Source organism: Anser anser, assembly GCF_964211835.1.
Source record: "Anser anser genome assembly, chromosome: 2".
NCBI lineage: Eukaryota > Metazoa > Chordata > Aves > Anseriformes > Anatidae > Anser > Anser anser.
In genome coordinates this window covers 131,428,048-131,447,365 of record NC_139721.1, presented here as the reverse complement: position 1 = coordinate 131,447,365, position 19,318 = coordinate 131,428,048, and the positions used below count along the sequence as shown (strand labels likewise).

At 37.3% G+C, this 19,318-nt stretch overlaps 1 protein-coding gene and 1 long non-coding RNA gene across 3 annotated transcripts in view; one reads left to right on the top strand and one right to left on the bottom strand.

Annotated features, from left to right (window-relative positions):
• The window catches only part of LOC310895128, a 22,405-nt gene extending 13,493 nt beyond the window's left edge, over nt 1–8,912 (top strand). The window contains exons 2-3 of the long non-coding RNA XR_014580471.1: nt 6,155–6,195; nt 8,775–8,912. This is a non-coding gene — a long non-coding RNA (uncharacterized lncRNA). The remainder of the gene's footprint in view (nt 1–6,154; nt 6,196–8,774) is intronic.
• On the bottom strand, nt 8,289–19,318 carry AGR3 (anterior gradient 3, protein disulphide isomerase family member). Of its 2 annotated transcripts, XM_083825991.1 has the most exons (9): nt 19,122–19,231; nt 18,883–19,005; nt 16,759–16,894; nt 14,337–14,400; nt 12,725–12,777; nt 12,023–12,099; nt 11,692–11,755; nt 10,548–10,631; nt 8,289–9,764 (listed from the first exon to the last, which is right to left on the bottom strand). In XM_083825991.1, exons 3-9 carry the CDS (start codon nt 16,862–16,864, stop codon nt 9,715–9,717), a joined length of 498 nt encoding a protein of 165 aa, XP_083682117.1. In that variant the 5' UTR covers nt 16,865–16,894; nt 18,883–19,005; nt 19,122–19,231; the 3' UTR covers nt 8,289–9,714. The 2 variants fall into 2 exon arrangements, with proteins under 2 accessions (XP_083682117.1, XP_083682118.1); XM_083825992.1 differs by having other exon boundaries at nt 18,883–19,318.

Below are 19,318 nucleotides of genomic sequence, written 5' to 3'. Positions count from 1 at the left end.
TCATCAATTTGTGGGGATGTTATGGGAGAAAACTGCTAAAGTTGAGATAAACAATATTTAATGTTTTCCCCTCATCCACTGAGACTGTTTTTTTATACAGGGCTATCAGGTTAGTCAGACATGTTTTCCCCTTTTTAATCCATACTGATTTCTGCAAATCACCTTCTTCATTCTTATGTTTCAGTATTTTCCAGGATTTTTTATCCCATCAATTTCCTTGAGATTGAGCTAAGTCTTTACTGGCCCAAAGTTCTTCGGATTGTTTTTCTTGTCCTTCTTGAAGGCAGAAATGATATTTGCTGTCTTCCAGTCCTGAGGAACCTCTCCTGGTTGCCATGACCTTGCACAGATAATCACGAGTAGCCTCATGATTATATTAGCCAGCGCCTTCAGCACTCATAGGAACAACCCATCATGTTCTCTGAATTTCTGAGAGCAAATCTAACCAGTAAAGCCAAGGTGAAGAGGGCACTGATTACCCTAGTCTTTTCTATGTACTCCGTCATCAAGGATCCTGCCCCATTCAGCAAGGGGGGAACATTTTTCCTAGTCTTCATATTGTGGTTGGTACTCCTGTAAAACCTTCCTGTTGCCCTTCATAGTCATTACCAGATTCAGCTTGAGGTGCGTTTTTTTGTTTGTTTGTTTGTTTGTTTGTTTGTTTTAAATCCTGCATGAAGGTACAGCGTCTCTGTATTCCTCCAAGGTCTCCTGTCTCTATTTTGACCTCTGTTATGCTTCCTTTTTATGTTTGAGTTTCATCTGGAACTTCCAGTTCATCCATGCACATCTTCTACTGTCTTTGCTTGACTTCCTGCCCTTCAGCTGACATGTTTCTAGGCATGGATGATGTGATCCTTACAAGTCAACCAGCCCTCTTGGACCCCTCTTCTCTCCAGGCCCATGTCCCATGGGACTCTTCCAGGCAAACCCTGAGCAGACCAAAGCCTCTTCTCCTGAAGGCCAGGGTCGTGATCTATTTGCTTTGTTTCCTTCTCACAGGATCCTGAATTCCACAATGTTAAGGCCACTGAGCTTATGACATTCACATTCCTGACAGGTTCTTCCTTGTTTTTAAGTATGAGGTCCAGCAGAGTGTCTTCCCTCATTGGCTCCTTTGTAACCTGTGTCAGGAAGTTATCCTCAACGCACTCCAGAAGCCTCCTGGGTTGCTTGTGCTCTGCTCTGTCGTCCCTCAAGTAAATATCAAGGTCGTTCAAGCCTTCCACCACAAGGACCAGATCAATAACGGTGCCTTGTCAGCACTCATTTGCTGTAGGCATACCCTTGGGGTGGGCCCACTTCGTCCCTGTTTTCTTGGTTTTCATATCCCTCACTTGCCTACTACCAACTAACATATGTTAGTTAATATAGTATTAGTACTCCAAATTAATTTTGGATACAAAGACCTCTAATGTGTTATTTGATAATATGTTGTAGAAAACCTACAACTTTATTAGAGAATACTTTGTTGTGGTGGGGCAGAGAGGGCTATTTAATTGTTGGAAGCCTTTGGTGTCTAGATAGTTTCTGCTGAGAACATTAGCAGCAGTCTTAGCGAGCAACGATACTTTTTTTTTTTTCCTCCTGTAACATCATGCAAAGCAATCTGTATTTCTATAAATGAAATACCCTTAAAAGCATATCGTTTTATTCTAGGTTCCATCACTGAGATTTGCCAAAACATTCAGAATTTAAGCATGCATTTGGATACCTTTTTTTTTTTTTCCCATACTGTTTTAAATTACTGTTCTTATGGAAGATTTTACTTGTTTTTCAACTTTGCTGTTTCAAAATAAGCTTATCAGCCTGACGTCTTTTTGGCAACTTGCCTCTATGGTTACTTCGTAGTTCGAACATTTCCATGATTTATTAGCAAATACTCACAAATATATTGAATCTACATGACTGAAATATACACACAAAGCAATGCCAAAGTATTTTCTGGCATTGGCAATGCTTACTATTTTTAGCCTTGGAACCACAGCTTCTTCATTAAATTAATTTTACCTTTACGTAGAGAAATGGTAGCTACATTAAGACCTCTAGCTAAAACTGTGGAATTATCTGTTTACCACAAATATTCCTGGAATTTACTCTTTCTCAATGACATTGTTACCTCTGGGTTTGTTTATTATGGCTCAGTAGAGCATGTCATGAAATTATATAGCACAGGGAGAATTTTCTTTAGCTTTCTTGGTGAGTCATCCTTTCTCCACCAGAAGGACACGTATCCCTTGATTTGTTTCAGTGCAGGAAGGAAAGGCTTTATGCTTTAAGGCATCTGCATTGGTTATAAAACTGTGGATGTTCTCTCATTTATCTTAGCACAGTGCCTTTTTCTCCTTCATTTCAAGTATTCGAATGACCAATAGAACACATTTCACAGTCAGAAAAGAAGCTATGCTAATTACTCTGTTCCTTTTTTTTTTTTTCCTCCCCATTCATACAAGCTGGTTAAATGCATCTTCACTTCTTTGCCCTGCTACATGGTTTTTGTGTGATCTTAATCTGCTAATGTTTTAGTTACTTCTGTATAAAAACACGGATAACTAAACATCCTTAGACCCTGTGACTCTTTTCAGGGTAAATAACCAAAAGATCTATCAGTCTCTTGAATACTTCTCATTTATTATAGGCAACCTTCAGGCAGCATACCTGCCTGTGGATAACAGCATTGCCTAACGCCTAAGCTGTCTGGTCCTTTGTACTCCAGAGATGCCCTATAGCTGTACTTGAGGCTGTACAAGTTCAACTCACTCTGTAGTCAACACATTTGGTCAGGAAAGGCAGCCTTCATGTATCTCTGAGAAGACCTGTAGTCCTACCTGATGGTGTTAATATAGTGGACACCACATAAGCACTTAAGACGGGCTCACATTTGCATGGTAGCCTTCTAGAATGATTTCAAGAAAGAATACTTATTCATTTAAAAATCTCTATTAGAAATTAACAAAAATGTTGCTTGGCTCTTATACACAAAAAAAACTCCAAAGCTTGCTTTCTCTTTAGAGGAGTGTTCCACCTCCCATATCTTTAGTTGAAGAAAGCAGAACAAACCATAATATGTTTTCAGTAGAGTGTGGTTTTCTATGGATTAATTTGTTTGGTTAGTAAATAAGAAAGGGCATTCTTCCAAGGAAGAAAAGATTGAGTTTCCAGGCTTAGTGTAACAGCTGCACTGAATCTTTGAAGTCATTCAGGCCTGTTGGAAGTTCATTATAGGATCTAGGCATTTTTGTCTTTTTCTCATTAAGACCAAGAGTATACAAATTAATGAGAACTAAAACCTCTTAGGCCATGAGGGAATATTTCTTTCTATTAGGGTGAGATTTTGTCTCAGGGAGTATGTACATGTGAAAATATTTGATAACAGTGAAGTATATTGTATGTGGAACTGTTTTCCAAGTTGTAGATGCTTGTTTCATGGTTCTCTGATAGAAATGTTCAAGGAATGTGTAAAATCACAGCCCCACCTGCTTATAGGCTTGAAACAACAAAGACAACAAAAACATCTTGTCAGATCAAGGCTCCTTTTCTTCTATCCTGTACAGTAGACCTTAACTTAGCTTCTTTTCTAGTCAGTCACTGTCATCTTCCCTGTGTGTGGACATAAGCAGTGAAGACAGAAGTGTATATATACCTATGAACTGAGTTCTCCCCAGCTGGCTGAGTACTAAATAGCAGAATGGTTTCCTGTGTGCCAGCCTTTTACAAACAATCTACTGGGGACTGGCAGCCAGGGTGTGCTGTAATGAATGACCCTCAGTGTACATGGAAAAAAAGAAGACATGGTAGATCTTTTAAGAGTATTTTTAGGCTCTTTCCTGAAGCCATAACCAAATCCGAGCACCAAAAATAGAGGAGTGTTTTCTCAAGAGCATTATAACCTTGAAAAACTGTCACATATAGCATTTTCTCTCTTTCATACAGGTCACATATATACAAAGGGTGACTTGATGAATATCTACTTAAGAATACCTGGAGTTGAAATTATAGGGAAATTTGGAAATGCAGTGCTTGATATGTCAGTGTGAACTGAAGGATGGCTCCACTGTATTTGGATTCTTTCTTATTATACAAAGATAAAGGATATAGCTGTGTGTCTTCTGTTGTTCTAAAGGGTTCTAAGCAAAAATCTGATACCTTTTAAAAGAAAAATGTCTGCTGAAATGGATCCACATGGTCAGTTACTTTACAGTGCACAATAGCAACCCAACATGGTAAGTGATGAATATTATGAGCACCTTGAATAGTAAGGAAAATGTATGAATATTTGAATTGTTAATTCTGGAGATTTTCTGTTGAAGAAATAAATATTCCTCCCCTTTTCATTGGCATTTATGGACATTTTAATTGCCATGGGGACTTCTTGTTTCCATCTCACACACTCTGAGGATCTGTGCAAACCTTTGGAACAAAGGAAGAAAGAAAAGGAAACACAGCCATGACTTGGTCAGTCCTGTGAAGGACACCTCAGCATTTGGAAATTTCTCTGTGTCAGCCTTTGGCAAGAACACGTGTAGTACATGAACCAATCCACTGTATATCAGTCTTATTTTGCAAGACAATGTTACTTTTGCTATTTAAGTGCTGAGGTGTCCCACAGTCTCTTGTCTCCACGGTACACAAAGTTATGGTGGCTTTTCTTTTGTTCTGGTCCCTCGCAAATATTTGCACACTGGGAAATGTTTTAGCTCTGCAGACCAATACATCAGCCATCTGCCTAGAAAAGCCAACGCCTTTCTGCTTTGAGACGGATACATAGGGGAGGATCCTGTTCTGTCGGTTCACAGATTCCTGTGCCTCACCTCACTGACGTTAAGTCCACGTTTGTTTGACTACCCTTGGTCTGATTACAACAGATAAGTCCAGGCAGTGAAATAGGTATGGATATGTGAACAAGTGGCAATAAAGTTCGCTTTCCAGAATATGTTGTGGTCAGAGCAAAGGCAGAAATCAGAGAAGTCTTTTATATGAAATATCTGTTTCCATAGGTGATACTACACTCACGTTAATATTAGCATCCATGCATATAATATAAAGATTATGAATTCTATAAAGTACATAAGCTACACAGATGGGCTTTCTCAGCTATAGGTCCTTACATTATGATTGAATTCATCCTGTTTAAAATAGCTACTGGTTTCACACTCACATTTTCTGTCTTTTGTTCTCTTCCTTTAGCTCTAAACTGAACAACAGAGGTCAAGTAAAGCTGGTTGTTTTAATTCTGGTTAAACAAAAAACAAAAGGAACAGTTTCCCAATCTATTTTAAGAAATGGAAGTAAACAGCATGAATAAAGATCTGCCCATTAATATTGTGAATACTGTGGCATGCCAGCAGAGAAGAGGAATCATTTATTTCAAAGGAAAAAGGGGGAAAGAATCATGCTGTGTCTGCCCTTGCACAGGTTACAGAAATGTTATCTTGTCCCTGAGCAATAAGAATTTAATCTCAGATCTGAATTTCTGTTTCATCAGGTCAGATAATCTCCAAGGAAGAGAGGGCAGAAAGATAGTATCAGCTGTAAAATTACGGATGAATGTTGAGCTAAGCTGTGAACAGAAAAAATGTTGCACAACATTCAGGGTGTTTTTTACCTGAATATCTAGCTCCACCAAAAGGATTGCACTCGAATCTTTAAGAATCACAAAAATTTATTCCTGTTTTCTCAAGGCTACACGTTTCAGCCTGATGTCTATAGGGATTTGAGAAGTCAAAGAGAAGGGCTGAATTCCATTTGGCCACTTGGCATAGCAGATCTCATCTGCCACAGAGGGATTCCTGTGCCAGTAATATTTCTGGGAAGTGGTTGCTGTCTGCTTGGATGGGTGGTGCATCAAAGCTGTCAAAAAATTCTGTAGTGGAAAATACTGTTCTACATTACAGATGTAGCCTGTATCTGTAAGACCTTTGGAAATAGATCCTGATTTTCTTCGAATGTCAAAATCACAAGCATTGCAGTGTATATACACAGGTTAACTTTCTTTCTAGAATGAAACTCAATGATCTGTATATTGTTCTGAGTTTTTTGTTGTTTATAATATTCCTTATAATAAGGAAAAGGACAGTAGGGTCCAGAACTTGTGTTAATTGTTTCTTCCACAATGCCAATAATTGATAATTCTACCATTTATTTTCTGTTACAGCAGTGAGACGAGACTGTGGAGTTTAGCATCACTGAGCCAAGGTGAGTTCGGGAGTGTAGTCATGAATCACAAACTTTTTGAATTGATCTACACAAAAAGTGACCCAAATGTAATCCCTAGGCATGCAGAAGTCTGTGTAAAATAATAATTAGCATACAACTTTCAGATCAAGAAAGTTGACACCCATCTGGTCGTAGCTAGGCAGAAGCAGCATAAATACAGGAGTCTGGTGCTTCTATAGGGACTAAGATGTATTTGTTTTGAGTATCTAGTTTTCTAACTTGAGATGCTACCTGTTGCATCACAGATGCTAAGAGAGAAGCATGACAATACTATCTATTTTCATTTAAGCCTGTGCCAGCCAAGGTAAATATATTCAAGTATGTATTTTATTAGCAATTGTTATCAGCAGTGAAAAATTAATAAATCTGATTTTGACTGAGTGAGCAGAGCCAATATATGCTATCTCTAGAAAAAAAAAAAAAGAGCCAAGGCTGCACATCTGGATTTCTCAAAACTGTAAATTGTCTGAGGACAACCACAGATATGAGATGTGGGTTGAATTTTGGTAACCTGATCTCAGAGAGACTCCAGTGTGTCCTTGTATCTAGGAACATCTCCTGCACATTAGCTAGTCACCAGCTGTGAGGGCCGCCCTTCATCTCCATAACTTTGACTGTGTAAATTGTAAAAGTAAGACCTTGTTGCTGTGAATTCTGTTGTTTTTGCAATTATGCTCCATTCAGTTAAGCAAACCAGTCTTGTTTTATATCAACTAACTTGCATTTTTATCTGATAAAGAATTCTCTAAAAGCAGTGTAGTTATAATTTCAACTACATATTTGCACTGAGTTGGGACCACTGAGTTACTGTGCTGTGACACCGGACTGCGTCTGTGGTTTCCCTCTGTTATAGTAACGTGGGTGTGAGCAGTGACAACAATCAGCACAAAAATGCTGTCATCCCTGGGTTTGGGCTGTATGTTTTGTGCTGTTGTCTATTTATCTTACAGGAAAGAGGAATTAAAATGTTCATCCACTGTATAATCCCAAAGGATCCCTCAGCATATTTATGCTCTTCAGCTTTTGCGTGTATGAGGATACCCTTCCTATAGCAAAAGGCTGATGTAGTATCTGCACTGAACAGGATAGTCCACGAAGGTAGCCTTTTATGGCTGACACTCATCTTTGTATCTAGTGGCACAGTAGTAGTAGGCAAGGAAGCAAGAATACCATGAACAAAGCTACTGGAGTTGAAGGGATGCCGACAGTTTTGTTTTGCAGCTGCTTTCCAGGTTTGAAACTGAAGGTTTTTCTTTCACACTGGAATGAAGGCTTAGGCATACAGACACTTCCAAAAGTACAGCCTTGCCTTAAATACCCACCAAGAGCCTGAAACCTTTGTCTTCTGAAGCTTAAATAGGTCAAGCAGGCATTGGCTGATAGTGTAACTGCCTCACATTTGTTTTCCTACCCAAGTTAGAGCAGGAGTTGTTTCAAGCCAATGTCTGAGAAGGACTTGGGGGTTCTGGGGGTTTAAAATAAAAGAGGGAAGATTTATTTTAGAGGTTATGAGGAAATTCTTCACTCAGAAGGTGGTGAGGCACTAGAACAGGTTGCCCAGAGAGGTTGTGGGTGTCCCATCCCTGAGGGTGTTCAAGGCCAGGTTGGATGAGGCCCTGAGCAACCTGGTCCAGCAGGCAGCATCCCTGCCTAGAGCAATGGGGTTGGAACTGGGTGATCTTTTAAGGTCCCTTCCAACCTGAGCCATTCTGTCATCTTGGGAGATCTTGGCCAATGTTCTTGAAAATGAATATATGGAGGGAAAAAAAATCCTCTGCAAAATGACAGTAAAGACCTACCACTTTACATCTAATTTTTTGGTAATATTTTGAATCTACGGTATGCCAGCACTTCCAAAGTTATTTTGTGCTGTGCTACTCTCCAGTGTAAAGCTTCTCTCGACCCTACTTTGAAAGTACTGCCGTAGCTATCTTGTGTCATGTCTGGCAGCTAGCTCACATCCCTTTCTCCTGAACATCTCTGGTGTGCTCAGGAGAGGATGTGCCTACAGTGTGGGAAATGTTACTAAATCTGAAGTAGATTTGGACAGAAATGATCAGAACTAAACACAATTCAAAGGAATGTGATCATCAGTTTAATTTTGTTTCTAGCATTTTCCCACAGGTTAAAAAACAAAACAAAAACAGAAACATTTAACAGATTATGAAGACAATATACCGTTAAGGACTTAAACAAGATTATTTTCTCTGATTTTACCAACCACTTATGACCACTTTGTTGGAATATGTTATTGTATCCAAATTTTACATAACTATGAAGACATAGATAGCCACAATATAACTAATTTATGATGAATTATTACTCATTATTGTAAATTAGCATAGATGTCTTGCAAAGGACACATCTTTCATAGGTGCTTTTAGGCAGCATCACAGGAAACGGCAGGTTACACAGGTAAGTGACACTGGTTTCTTGTACGGAACATAACACACTTGCTTTTCCTGCAGATTAATGACTTACCATCTTGCTCTAGTGAAAAAGAAAGTTGTTGGGATAACAAACTATCTCGACTGACTTAAGCTTTTTACTTAAAATAGGTGCCTGCCCTTCCACATGGTGGTTTTGTGAAGAAGAGTTTGTATGTACAGATCCCTTCACTACACTTCCACCATGATGTCTGAGTTGGGATGTTGCAGAAGAAGGAATGGCCTGTGATGAGCTTCACATGCCTTACATGACATTTAGAAGAGCTAGGAAAAGCCTGCTCCTTTTTTCCATATCAGGCTTTACAAGCATGACTTGGCCTCAGGTGTGGAGTTCTGGAATTATCTCCTTCAATCTCTCTTGCATCACTGTATTTTTATCATGGCAAAGCCTGTAGTTATTTGATGATTATCATCACTTCATGGAGACCACATGCTCAGAATAATATATATGTTCTGTTTTCAGTTATCAGAATAATAGTTAAAGACACAGAATAAAGCTAAGCCTAGATCTCAGATTTTTTTCTATATTAGCTATTCTAAAATCTATAGCAAGAGCCTTCCTGTCTGATTTGCCAACAAATGAGAAATAAGCATGTAAATCTGAGCTACACTAAAGACTTACAAGCTACATGAAATAAAAATTAGGAGCTGAGATGTAGATATTACATTACATAATAAATTGTAAATTGACATAAAAAAAAGATTGTCTATAGCTCTTGGTCAGAAGTTGTAGCTGACAATGAAGCTATAGTTGAATTAATAAAATGCAGCTCAAAGTTGCTGCACCTTAAACCATCACTTTCAATTATTCAGAAAACTAACTTCAAAGTGTTTGATAGATTTCTTCTGTTTCCCAAGTGGCCATGATGGCCTTTTTATGTTTGTTCTCCAAATCATGCATATATATTTCTTACGAAATCTGGTATATTAAAGTTGCTTGGTTAGAGTTCAAAATGCTAGTAGAGACAGAAAGGTTAACTAAAATGTTTTAAAATATTGGATATCCTGGTGCAGCTTCACACTGTAGAGGCTATGATCATTTCACTGTTTGTTACAGTTCTGTCTGAATGAGACGTAATGCTTTCTTCATGTTCTGTATTACTGAAAGAAAAATAAATAAGAACAGTAAAACGTACTTAAAATGCATTGTACAATTAAGAAAATTTAGTTTGATTAGTAAATTATTCACTATAAAATTTATTCAGGGTCACATTATATTTTAAAGCTTTGTATAGTACATAGTAAAAATTCTTGCATAAGAATGCTAAAGATGAAGGCAAAAACTTTTGTGAATCAAAATGTTTAACTTAAAGGGATTTCACAAGATTACTTTCAACTTCTTTACTTCTCAACAGCAAACCTGGTAATCAGATGTGACATGCACATTTGCGGTGAGATACTGCACTGGTGTCAGGTAGATGGTATAGTGTAAGGACTAGCTCAACTTGAAAAATCACATTCCTTTTTGAAATATGGGTCATAGGTGGTACTCAGGTAACCACCAGCATTTTTTTTTTCTGTTTTCCTCCCACCACTAGCTGTTTACATATTGCAGTTGGATACTATATTGTAGTTGAGCCATAGTGACTTTCACCACTCTCCAGCAAACTGCTCAGATCCTGGTCCTGATTGTTCTCACATAACTCTCTTTCAACTTGTCTTACCTGAGTAGTCCCAGTAAATTCAGTGGGACTACTACAAATGGGCTAAAGTGTCTTGCTAGAACAGGTTAGATGATTATAAATGATTGTAAATGCTCACACACATTCTTTTTTCATTACTTTGAGATCCTAACTGATTCTCAAGCACAGATGATTGGGATTAGTGTGTATCTCGCTGCTTACAGTGTGAAATGCAAAGTAACACCATAAAGTGGGCACTTACAGAATGGTATGTCTTGTGGCTCATAAGCATATAGCCGATTAGAGTATCTTCCTGTGATATCAGCTCTTACTGTGAGAGATGGGTCTGAAAAAGTAACCGTATTAATCACTGCTTTCCACAACAGCTGAAGGCGATGGCCATGGTGCAGCACTGACAGCCCTGTTCCTGAGAAGTCCTGATTTCATCAGCCATGCAATTACAAGGCCGTTACGCTCTGTTCCAACCAACTGCTCTTTATGCGGAGAAATCCTGAACAAAAGCTAGAGCTCAGTTTTATATTATGCAGGTATTTTTAAGGGATTGATTACGCATGCATTTCATCCATATTTAAAGAAAAATATCCTGTATAACAAGTTCTGGGGTTACCTTGGGAGAGGCCAGTTTGGATGCACTGATAGTGAAGGTGATGCAGACTTAATGCAATATTACCATGACCTACCGAGAGCCTTCAGAGCTAAGATCTTGTGGTTCTTAATGTTTCTATTGTGAAAGCAAGTTGTTGTGAACATTACTCAACAGGTTCCCTTTACAAGCTTTTTGTTAATTAATCATCAAACTCCTGTTGCTACCTTGCTCTGTCTGAGTGTGGACTTCATCCCACCTAACTTTGGATGCTATGCCAGAGCTGGCCGCCTTAGGTTCCCTGCACAGTCAGCAAAAAGGAATGTGGACTGTGGGGCACGATTCATTTGGTTTATTCCAGAAGTCAACTTTATGATGCAAGAAATCATTACTTAGACTCCACTGACCATTGACTTTGTGGTAATGTCTGCACTATGGACATCTACGTTGTTAGGTATTTGACTGCTTTCAGCAAACTTTATCACATAACAGTGCTAGCAAAAAAGACAGAGAGCTAACAATGGTTAACAGAGGCCCAGATGCTAATAGATATTTAGGCACCTTGTTCCCAAGCACAAGGTACCCCCCAGAACATATCTGTAACCTGAGGAAGTTCCCTGGGGCTGAAGCCTCCGATAGAGGGAGAACTGAACTCAGGTCTTCCAAATTCCAGGCTAATGGTAATGACAAGTTCTGAGCTATTTTCTTTTTAAAAAATTATTCATTTTGATGTCCCCAGAAGAGAAAACTTGCATAGATTCAGAAATCATACCTTGAAAAGATGCATAAATATTGTACCTACCTATGAACATGATTCGAGGCACATATTGTCCATCAGGTGACAGGTTTTTATCTGTAGTTTCATGCTGGCAGAGAAATTAAAGCTAATTATTAAAATATTCCTGTAAATATCTATTCCTGGAGTAGGGCCCCTTGTGAACAATCTCATACCAGAGGACAGAAACACCAAAGGTACTACTTGTGTGTGTATATCCACACACAAATGCATATATGTGCATGTAACTGAAATGCCAGAGGTACTTAGCTAAAATGGCATGAAAAATTCAAGACTTAGAAAGAGAAAACACAAGCCAAATAGTGATACCTGTCAAATCTCCCCAAACCTTTCATACCATGAGATTCAGCATAACGAAGTTATTTTGGGCCATTTCTTGTACCTCTTCATTTTCAGCAAAAGCTTTCTTCAGTGCTAGAAAAGACATGAGCATTTTGAAGTCCATCTCCAACACTGCTTTTCCTTCTGTGTTTGGGCACTGGAGACTGGCCACATTGTCACTGCTGATTCACATTCCTGAGGAGACACTTCAGGGCTCTGTCACAGCCTTTTTTTTTTTTTTTAACCCATGTCTGTGCAACCTCCCAGCTATGAAAATGGAAGCTCTCTTCTGTTATTTATGAAGCCTGTAGTTTCAACAGATACCATGTCTCGGCTTGACAAAAGTGCATTATTCTCAGAAAATTCTTGTTAGATCAATTTCAGCAGTCTTGTCTGCTTCTCTAGTTACCCGTTCAGGAGGGCCAAACAATATTAAATCTGTTCAATGAGTCAGTAGCAAATATGTTACTCTTAATTTAAACTGACAAGTGCTGCAACAGGGATAGAAGGACAGCAGTGTTGAATATTTTATGTTCTTTTTTTAGTAGGTTCATAGTGTACTTTTTGTAAAAAAGTAGTTATAAATTCTTAGCTTTTCAACTACAATTTCATATACCTATTTCTTTAAATAAGTTTTTGTAAGTACAAGGTAAATATATAGATATTTGTATGTATTATGTTTACAAAAATTTAACACTCAAAAAAAAATCAAAATTACCTTGGCAGTATTGGCAGTCTTCCAAATGGTGAATGACCATCAGTGGTTTGTTACTTTATTAATAATAATAATAAAACATGTGGTTAGATAATTTGACAAGTACATAAATAGATGATTTTACTAGCAGACTGGAAAAGGCAAATTGCATTGCGTCTTATGTTAACTCACAGGAAAACCATATGGGCATTCTGTAAGGGATGACAGGCTTTTTTTGTAAAAGAGACAAAGGAAACAAAAGAAAGTAGAGAAACAGAGTTTCCTTGTCTATATGGTTTTTCTAAAGCAAAAGATTCTACAAGAGAGATACCACAGAGTCAGAATCATTTCATTCCCAGTTAATATACAATCAAACTATGAGTACTGAAGAGATATTTAATATTGCCTAGGTGTGTAATTCTCCATGATTATTAAAATAAAAATAATCTGTAAACTGGAATGAAATAATTTTTATAAAATTAGGTTTCTCATAAAATGCTCCCTATGGAAAGTGTTTTCTTTTTCTTTCTTTCTTTCTTTCTTTCTTTCTTTCTTTCTTTCTTTCTTTCTTTCTTTCTTTCTTTCTTTCTTTCTTTAAAGCTGTCTTGATCAGATGTACTGTACCTTTTACTTTTATTTATTTATTTATTTTGGTAAATGTTTTTATAGAGTATCAAAGTTTTATATTCTTTGGATGTCAAAACATAAAACAATTCTATGCATTTTCTCCTACGTTTTTTCAACTTGTGTTACTGTTCAGTCAGTGAGTTATTAATGCTTGATTTGCAGTCACTGTCAAGAACTGTTCAGTTCCTAGACATTTTCACAGGGTACAAGAAATTGATTGCCATTTACTTTAAAAAATTTGATTTCACAGAATCAGAACTGTAGGGGTTGGAAGAGACCTCAAGAGATCATCAGGTCCATTCCCTGTGCCAAACCAGGTTCCCTAGAGCAGGTTGCCCAGGTAGGCATCCAGATGGGATTTCTATAATATAAATATAATTTTAGACTATAATAGTGTAGCACAAAATATTGCTAAACTGAAATTTCAATTTGCTAAATTTAAATTTAGCAATATATTGTGCTACGTTATTATAGTCTAAAATTAATGTGATTAATAGTGATTTAAATAAGTATTGTTATGAATCCTCAAATATATTTTCAGCTGAAACCCAGAGAATGACTCATTTAACTTTTGGTCCTACCAGGATAGTGAGAAATTGTGGTAGGTCACCATGCAAGTACAAATATAATTGATTTCTAGCTGTTGATTGAGGAGGAAATCAGAGATCCATGATACATTAAAAAACAAACAAACAAACAAAAACTTCATTATTATTATGTCTATTTATCATTGCTTATTCAAATGACAACACTGCTGTTGTTGAAAGTGTCGTCTTTCCACAAAGAAATGACAGTGTTCAAAGCAGACTTGCCTAATGGCCTAATGTTGCTTCAGACTAATAAGATCGCTACAACTGCTTTTATTTATATGCAGAAAATCTGTTTTATTTGAGTGAGTGGTCTGCAAATCAGCTGTGACTGTGTTTCTTTGTTCTGTTTCATTACAGTGTGTTCAGGCATGACCATCTGATTAACAACTTTGTCTCAAAACTATTTGGTAATCTCTTACCTTTTCTTTGCTTGATAAAGCCCTTCTTCATAAGTTTGTACCCAGGTTATTTCATCTCCCCACCCTAGAAATATAAGAAAAGGGTTAACTGGTGGCCAGGCAAGTAACTCATAAGAAATTACATTTTTGACATTTATTGGTAGTTGTAAACAAATGGGATTTTTTTTTTCCAGTCAAATATTCCCAAACACTGTGGATATACAAACTCTAAATCTGCTGATAGGTGCATTGGGATATTTAAAAAACAGACCTCAGCTGGCTGAGGATTTGTACCCAGTTCAAGTCCTTTGGCAAACTCATTAGATCTCTTTCTGAATACTCAGAGGTCCCTAAATCAGTGACAAAATTCTTTATATCTTCATATTTCTTCTTCATATTGTCTGCACTGTATTTAATGTAGATGCTGGGGATTAAAAAGAAAGCTGGCTTATAAAAATGAGAGAGAAAAATAAAATATGAAAAGTCAAATAATATTAACTTTAATGTGAATAGTTTTTGAAGAATACATAGTTTTAAACATAACTCCTGAGTCACAAATTTCAATCCATGGAGTTGCAAGTACTTCATTAAATTAAATAATTTAATAAAAGAATGTCTGTTAAATAAAAATCTCCTCCAAAACAGAATCCTAATGAATCACCAGCACTGCAGCCCATCCATAGCTGAAGCACTGAACTCAAAAAGCAGACTGTTAGGTTTCAGGCCTTTGTACCCCAAAGATGTCAGAAACAATGCAGAATGTCCCTGCCTCCTGGGCTGTGTCACCTCTGTTCACAAAGGCCTTCACAGGAACTGCATGTGGCAGAATAGCTTCTGGGTATGGACCACATTAAGTCTCCTGTTCTTTTGCAGTGTCTGGGCAGTGCTTGGTCCAGCCTTGGTTGTGCAGAGATTTACTGTTAGCCTTCTCATGGGACAATTGCTTGTGAGGCTACTAGGCCATCTCTTCTTTCAGGAAAGTATTATTGATTTCAGGTCTGTCTGGTTGATGGTGGGGTTCTGGCTTCTTGACCAGTGTGTTCCCAGCCCTGGCTGAAATCAACTGCTGACGTAGGTAGTCACACAGAGAAGTCAGCTGGGGTCATTTTACAGCATGCTTAAGTATTCCCTTTTGATCTGTGAAAATTACATGTAATGTTCTCAAGGCTCTGCAGTATCCCAAAATCCCATAAACCAGAATTAGAAAACTGACACTTGCTTTCTGTGATAATTTGTTTCAAAATTGACACAATGAAATTGACTTCTTGCTTTTTCTTTTTAATTTTATTTTTATTTTTATTATTATTTTTTGCATTTAGGCGGAGTGGGAAAAATAAATTCTGATCTAGGCAAGATAGGCAATAGACACCAGATTGGGTATAACTTTTCTCCGTGGATACTACTTATGAAAAGTGATTTGACATTTCTCTTTAGTTAGTCCAAGGATTAGAAAATATTGTCTTGTATCTACAAATTTTTTCATATGGAAAAGCATTTATCCTTGTTCCTGGTATTTTATGAAGCCTTTTGACTGCCCTGTATTTATTTATTTGTTTTTTGCCATATGGAATAACTTACAACTTCAGTACAATTCCTACAGTTCTTCTGTTCCTACACTTCCTTTTGCTGCCCAGATGCCTCCCGAGCAACTGGCCTCTGATGGCACCTGTGTGAATGCAGGGCTCTGCCAAGGCTTCGTATGGGAAGAATTCAAATGTGAGTCGTGGGGTCTGCATGTTTTGCACAGCTTGCAGTGAGCTCAGGGAGGGAGCTGGAAATTTTGGGGGGGTGAATGGGCCTGAAAGGAGAAGGAAGACTGAGAAGAGGAAAAGACCTCAGCAAGCTATTTTTCCACTCATTTTTTCTTGATTAAATAAAGAACTTAAAATAGCATATTCGTTTAACATCCAGGTTGAAAATTATGAACCACAATAGAATCCTTTAAATGTGAATATCTGCTAATAAGGAAATGAAAATGAAAAGGAAAGATCATCCCCAAACTGCCACAAATGGCTCAACCTGTTGTTCTATGTATACAAATGGATCTGTAGAAAAAAAAAATTGCACAGAAACTGAAGTTATGAAATTATGTTTCAGTAGCTATAAGTTACCATATCAAATTATCTTTTAACAGGCATCTGAAAAAATATTTTTTCACTGACAGTTCTTCAAGTGCAGCTGGGTTTCAGAGAATCAATTTAGTTTATTTGCTTCTACTAGGTCACTATGAGTGACATAAATTACAGAGGCTATATGAGGCCCTCAGACATATCCTTAAGAACAAACTGATGGAGTGAAATGACATGGAGGAAAAAGATACACTACTTAGTGTTTCACTTATCCTTAGAGAATCACACCTAAGAAAGTATATATATTCTTTCAGGTATATTCTAAATAAAAACATTTCCGGATCTACATGGTAAGATCAGGAAATATACATTACCTCTTGACAGTGTCTGAGGTGCTCTTTTTTCCTTTTTGATTGCCATTGCAAGGTTTGATGAGACTGCAATTAGCAGGAGGGGCAAGGCCAATGTTGAATGGAGCATTATTTGATCCTTTTCAGTGCAGCAAGGAAACTGGAAAACAAAGCCTAACTTTGTGAACCAGGGCATTATCAGGAAGTCACTATCTTGTGAGATAATTTTCAAACAAATATTCTGATTTCCAACTATTTCTCACAACAAGAACTCAAATATTTCCCCTATTCTTCATGGCATTTAAAAAGTGATTTCCATCTCAAATTCTTCTTAATAAAACTATCCACCAATGTTCCTGTCTGCTTCCATATTCTGAAGGTGATTGCTTCTCTTCCTGACAAGATCACTATAAGAAGTTCAGTAACTTCTGGTCTTGATAAAAGTCAGAGAACAAAAGTGATGGTTGAGGAGAGGCAAAACAAAGCCAAATATTTTGAATAAATAACTCTTCTTTCTGCCCTGTACAGCTGTCTTTAAACATAAAAACTCTGATGTTCAGGGCAATATCCAATGATTTGTACTAGGTTAGAAAATGTAATCTGTGTAGCCCAGGATATCACCCAGTCAGCTTGCTGATTCTCACCGGAGATTCATTTTTCAAAGGCTGAGCTTTAGGAGATGCCAGAATGACCTGCTGATAAAGTGCTGTGACTTAAACAGACAAATAAAATTAAAACAAACAAACAAACAAAGAAACAAAATCCCCCAAAGCACTTTTGCCTGCATTTATAAAGAAAATTTCAAACTTGAATTTAGTAGTGACATCTAGGTGGAATTACAGCCCTGAGCACTGGCAAAACAAAATGCTTCACGCTTCTCAGGACCTGAAGGCATAAAAAGTGCAGCACGTTTTATCCTTTCTTTAATGAATCCTCCAACACCACTAACATCACTGTTAACAGTTCAATTGCTGGTGAACAAATTCAAATAATGCTTCCAATAACTGGCAAACTCAAAAAAGTATTCTATCCAAGTGACTGGAAAACAGAAATGCACATTAAGAAACAGAAAAAAAAAAAGTATCATCTTATTGTTGCAATTCTGTGTTTCTGAAGAAATTTCCCCCAAATGTTAAAATAATTAATACACTCATAATATTTATTCTCCTCAGACTTGTCCATCACAGTTCCCTTTCACCCCCAACATGGCATCAGAGTTGTTCTTTCTTTCACATACCTTCCACCTTAAATTTGTTCATCCTTTCTATTATTGAGTGAGTTTTAGAAAGACACATCCTTTGGAGCTTATTAATTCTGCATACTAATTTAAAGATTGGACATTATAGAATTTTAATAAGAAAACATAAAGTTTTCCAGTGTTTCATAAGGAAAGTTTATAACTTTTAGCTACGCTTGCAGGATGAGAAATTTTTGGGAATAGAAACTCCATTCAAATTTTCACTATGTTGGTGCAGACCACTAATTTGAGTCAGCAAAAGCAGATCATTATACCCCACTTCTATGGGGTGTACTACTACTCTTGACAACTCAGTTTTTAAAGCAACTCTATGTGAAGGCTAACGACTTTAACATTAGTTTATCTGTCAAATGTTAATAATAAAATATAGCATTTATATTAACCTGTTAATACTCTATGTAAACATAAATAGTTATGGCTTTGAAATCGCACCTGATATGTCACTATAAATCAAGTATGGAATGTGTGAATTAGTTCTGTCTTTCATAATGTATTCACAAAAAATCAAAGTGTAAATCTCTCCAAGTCACATGATTATTTATCTGAAGCTTAAATAATTGATTACCATCCTATTGAAAATCCACAGGATTTTGGAGGGGTAATTTATGGAGTTGTAGCTGGAGGCAGTTTAAATTCAATATTCTGAAATTTTGATGCTACAGGATCCAATGTTAGTTAAACTGAGTACAGAAAAAAAAAATGACAGCCAACACCATAAAAATCACCTTCATCTCTCTATCAGAACATATATTTTGCTAACTAATTTCTAAGCATCTATCATTTGTCTTTTTTTTTTTTTTTTTTTGGTATAACTAGTCTTGTAATGCATTTGTCAGCCAAAACTCATTTCTGTATCAAAGGAAAGTTAGGAATAAGAAATGTTTTCTCACCAGCAGCAATCAGTTCTCTTGTTGGAAGGTCCTTTTTCTGAAATTACTTAGGTAAAAAAAGTGATTTAAGCACAGAACGCCAGAGCTCTCCGTATCTCTGTGTAGCAACAATGGCACATTCACCTGAGAAAAAAGGGAGAGACCTTTTAGCTGGAAACCGAATTCATGCATTTCCACCCTCCCCCTTCCTTTTCTGCCATCCCTTCGAAATTCACTCTTGTGAGTTCCCATGCTTGTACGCTGAATCTTTGGATTTCTCTTCATCTTGGCTTGTATCAGGTGTCTTGTATGAGGATCAAAAATAAATAGTGGCTTATGTGTGCCTGTTACTTCCCCCCTCCAACAGTTTGAGTCTGGCTTATGCCCAGTGAAAAAAGAAACCACCAATGAAAGCTGGAACTGTAGGGGCTTTTGTTCCCAGTGAATGGCTGTGCTC